The 4,469-nt window shown below is 24.4% G+C and overlaps 2 protein-coding genes across 2 annotated transcripts; one reads left to right on the forward strand and one right to left on the reverse strand.

The window, feature by feature from the left end:
- Positions 1 to 1,092: 1,092 nt before the first annotated feature.
- Positions 1,093 to 2,408, forward strand: omt10 (O-methyltransferase family 2 protein; the record flags this gene model as incomplete). Its single annotated transcript, XM_630493.2, is given in 1 exon segment — positions 1,093 to 2,408. A coding segment is annotated over 1 exon segment (1,316 nt).
- Positions 2,409 to 2,452: 44 nt separating this feature from the next.
- DDB_G0290721 (aminotransferase class-III) lies at positions 2,453 to 4,050 on the reverse strand (the record flags this gene model as incomplete). The annotated part of the gene is made up of 2 exons (XM_001134511.1): positions 2,453 to 3,831; positions 3,945 to 4,050. 2 exons carry the CDS (start codon positions 4,048 to 4,050, stop codon positions 2,453 to 2,455), a joined length of 1,485 nt encoding a protein of 494 aa, XP_001134511.1.
- Between the last annotated feature and the right edge of the window lie 419 nt (positions 4,051 to 4,469).

Below are 4,469 nucleotides of genomic sequence, written 5' to 3' on the forward strand. Positions count from 1 at the left end.
TTTTTATTTTTAATTAAATCACAAATATCATTATAGGTTCATAATAAATCTTGAGGACCTTAGAAACTATTCGTTATTTTTTATTTTTTTTTTTTCTTTTTTTTAATTTTATTAATTATCTTTTGTCATTTAAAAATAAAATTTTTTTTTTTTTTTATTTTAATTAAAATCGAAAATCCCAAAATAAAATGAAAAAAAATCTTAATTTTAATTTTTGGGATTGAATTAAGATTTATACTCCCCTACCTTTTTTTTATTTAATGTTGATTGGGGTGAAAAAAAAAAAAAAAAAAAATATTTTGTTTTGATTTGTTTTTTTAATTTATTTTTATTTTATTTTATTTTTTTTTTTTATTTTTAAAAAAATCAAATTTTTGAATTCAAAAATAGTATTTGCACACCATGCTTTATTAAAAAAAAATCATTTTATATATAAAAAAATCATTTTATATTTATAAAACCACTTCAAATAATTGGTATCAAGAATAAAAAAAAAAAAAAAATAAAAAAGAAAAAAATAAAATTAAAAAAAAAATTTATATATATTATTAAATATAATAATGAAATAAAAAAATTAATATATATTTTTATATATTTATATATAGTGCATTTTACTAAAAGTAAATCAAGCTAATTAGTATGTAGTGTTTAAAAAATTTCTATTTTTATTTTAATATTATTTTTTAAATTTTTTTTTTTTTTTAAAAATATCTTCTCTTTCTGTCCCCCTTTTTTTTTTTTTTTTTTTTTTTTGGGGGGTTTTTATTTTGGAATAAAAAATTATGTTTCCTCTTTTCATCTATTTATAGAAGAAAATTTTTAAAAAAAAAAAAAAAAAAAAAAAAAAATATACTTTTACTTACCACCCAAAACAATTATTCAAAATTATATTCAGAAATATTATTTAATTTAAATTTCCAATAAAATCAATATTATTTCAATTATTATTATTATTTTTAATTTTTATATAAATATAAATAAAAATTAAAAAAAAAATAATAATAATAGTTAATTTAAAATTATAGAAACAAAAAAAAAAAAAAAAAACAAATAATTTAAAATTATAGAAACAAAAAAAAAAAAAAAAAAAAAATGGAAGGAGTATTATCATCATTATTAGCATCATCATTAATTGTTGGATTTCCATCATTAATATTTGTATGTTCAATATTAATTTATTATTATTTATGTGTTATGAAAAAGAAAATTTCATCAAAAGATTCATTACCACCAGTGATTGGGGTATATATAATGAGATGTATTTATTCAATAACTCAATATTGGGAGATGATAATACCACAAATTAAATTATACAGAATTTCCAATGATTATATTGTTTTTCAATGTTTATCTGTGGTTTTCACATTAAAAGTAATGGATTATTTAAAAGATGGACCTAAAACCATTAGAGAATTATCACAATTAACAAAATCAAGTGAAAAGAATTTATTTAGAGTAATGCGTGCTCTAACTCAAGAACATATTTTTAACTATAATCAAAGTAATCAAACATTTTCATTAAATTCATGTTCAAAACTATTAACTTCACCACCACCACCATCATCATCTCCATTTGAACAAAATGGTATATTATCAACAAATGATGAAGAATTAGGATGTATATTTTCAATGTTAAGTTATCCAACATTTATTGATGCATGGAGATCATTAAAAGAATGCATTGAAAGTGGTGTTAGTGGTTTTCAAGCAAAGCATGGTATGACATTCTTTCAATATATTGATGAAAAAGATACTTATATTAAAAAGATATTTGATTCTGCAATGAGACAAAGAATTATGCAACTAAAATACATACACAAATAATCAATGGTTATGATTTTTCAAAGTATAAAAAAGTTTGTGATATTGGTGGAGGTATCGGATTCCTTGGCTTTGAAATTGTGAATCACAATGCCAATACGTGTGTATGTGTATTAGAGTTGGAGGAGACTGTTAGAAATGGGTTAGAACAAAGTAAAGTAGATGAAAAGAAGCAACGTATAATTGAGGAACAAAGATTGGTTTTTAAAACTGGTAATATGTTTATACCAAGATCAATCCCATCTGCAAATCTTTACATTATGATGCAAGTTATTCATGATTGGAATAACAATGATGCAATTAAAATTCTATCATCTGTTGCATCAACTATGAGAATGGAGAGAAACCACACTGGTCAATCTCCAAAATTATTAATCATTGATTCAATCCTTGATGATAATATCAATAATGACACCTACAAACGTTCATGTATACCTGATATCATAATGATGGCAATTGTAGGTGGTGAAGAAAGAACACTTTCACAATGGGGTCATATAATTAAAGAAAGTGGTTTACAAGTTTTAACAATTAAAAAATTTAATCGTCCACCATTTTTATCATTAATTGAATTAACAATTCAATAAAAATAATAAATATTATTATATGTTTTTTTTTTTATTTTATTGATTTATTTTTCAAAATGTTTATCTAAATTTGTTAAAGATTTATCTAAAATTTCAAAACCTTCTTTTAATTCTTTTTCATTAATTGTTAATGGTGGATTTGTAAAGAAGGATGACCAACGGCAAAGTGTGTATAAACCATTTTCAACGAAATCTGAGGATAGTTTAGTCATGGCTGGGTGTGGTGGACCATTGTATTCGATGAATGGGTCACCATTTGAATTCTTTTGAAGTTCAACGATACCGAATAAACCTAATGAACGGTAACCTTTGACTGTTGGATGACGTTGTTTCAATTGTTCCATATGTTTTTTCATTACTGGTTCTAAAGTTTTAACATTATCCAATACACGATTCTTTAAGAAATATTGTAATGCGGCATATGCTGATGCTAATGTGACTGGATGACTATTGTAAGTTGAGCCAATGCCAATTGGGTTGACTTTAAAGTGGTCAGCAATACGATCACGACAGCCAACAGCACCCAATGGGAGGTAGGCACCATTGATACCTTTTGCCATTGTGACGATATCTGGAATTACCTCTTCTTGGCTATTCATAAAACCAAACATTTCACCAGTTCTACCGAATCCATTCATAACTTCATCGCAAACCATGAGAATGCCAGTTTCGTCGCAAATCTTACGAATACCTTCGAGATAGCCTTTTGGTGGCTTGAGAATACCATTGGTGCCGGTTACAGGCTCAATGAAAATTGCAGCGATATTTTTGGCACCCTCATAGGATATGGTTTCACGAAGATATTTAAGTGAGATTTCTGTGATTTGCTCTTCAGTTTCACCCCATTTAAAACTGTATGGATATGGATCCATAAAGTGGACAACACCACTTGCACCAGGCTCGCTATTCCAACGACGTGGATCGCCTGTTAATGTCATTGCACCCAATGTTGCGCCATGGTAGGAACGATAACGTGCTAAAATCTTATGACGACCAGTGAAAAGACGTGCCATTCTCATTGCGGTTTCATTTGACTCTGCACCACCACTTGTGTAGTAGAAATGGTTGATATCACCTGGGAATAAATCTGCTAATAACATTGATAACTTTGCTTTAATTGGTGTTACAATTGAACATGGATAAGCATAAGCAGCTGATCTCAATTGTTCTTCAATTGCTTTAATAACTTCCTCTGGTACTGTATGTCCAAGATTTGAACACATTGCTTGTGAATTGAAATCAATATATTTCTTACCATCTGTATCATAAAAATAAACACCTTCACCTTTTTCCATAATTAATGCTTTATTTGCTGCTGCTTCTGTTGGATTCCATGAAAATAATGTATTATCTTTAATTGTTTGAATAATTTCTTTTTTATTAAATTTTTTTTCTGAAATTTTTAAATGTTTTTTATAAATTTCTAATTAAAAATAAAAATAAAAATAAAAATAAAAATAAAATAATTAGAATAAATTATATAAATATTTGGATTATTTTTTTTTTATTTTATTTTTTTTTGATTTTATAATTTACCATCATAATTAACTTTTGATGAAAAACTACATTGAGTTGATTTAATTGAATTATTAATTAAAACTGATGTGGTTTTAATATTTTTAATAACACCTCTTGTGATCATTGTTATTGTTTTTTCTTTTTAAATTTACAATGAGGGAAAATTCAGAAAAAAAAAAAACTAAAAACTAAAAACTAAAAAATAAAAAATTAAAAAATAATTAAAAAAAAAAAAAAAAAAAAAAAGCGATTAGCTGGTTCAGATATTTTTCAAATAAAAAATCAAAATTAAAAAATTCAAAAAAAAGTCAAAACGATCAAATTACACCAAACTTTATTTGATTTAAAAAAAGAAAGATTTTTTTATTTTTTTTATTTTTTTTTTTTTATTTTTTTTTTTTATTTTTATATAACTTTTAGAATTATTATTATTTTATTATTATTATTTTTAATTTGGGAGCACAAAAGTGATAATCTGGTGTTATTTATAGATACCCATTTATATAAATATTAATGTTGGATTATGATGTAGGTGATGTGGGG

The sequence above is a fragment of the Dictyostelium discoideum genome, assembly GCF_000004695.1.
Source record: "Dictyostelium discoideum AX4 chromosome 5 chromosome, whole genome shotgun sequence".
Lineage (NCBI taxonomy): Eukaryota > Evosea > Eumycetozoa > Dictyosteliales > Dictyosteliaceae > Dictyostelium > Dictyostelium discoideum.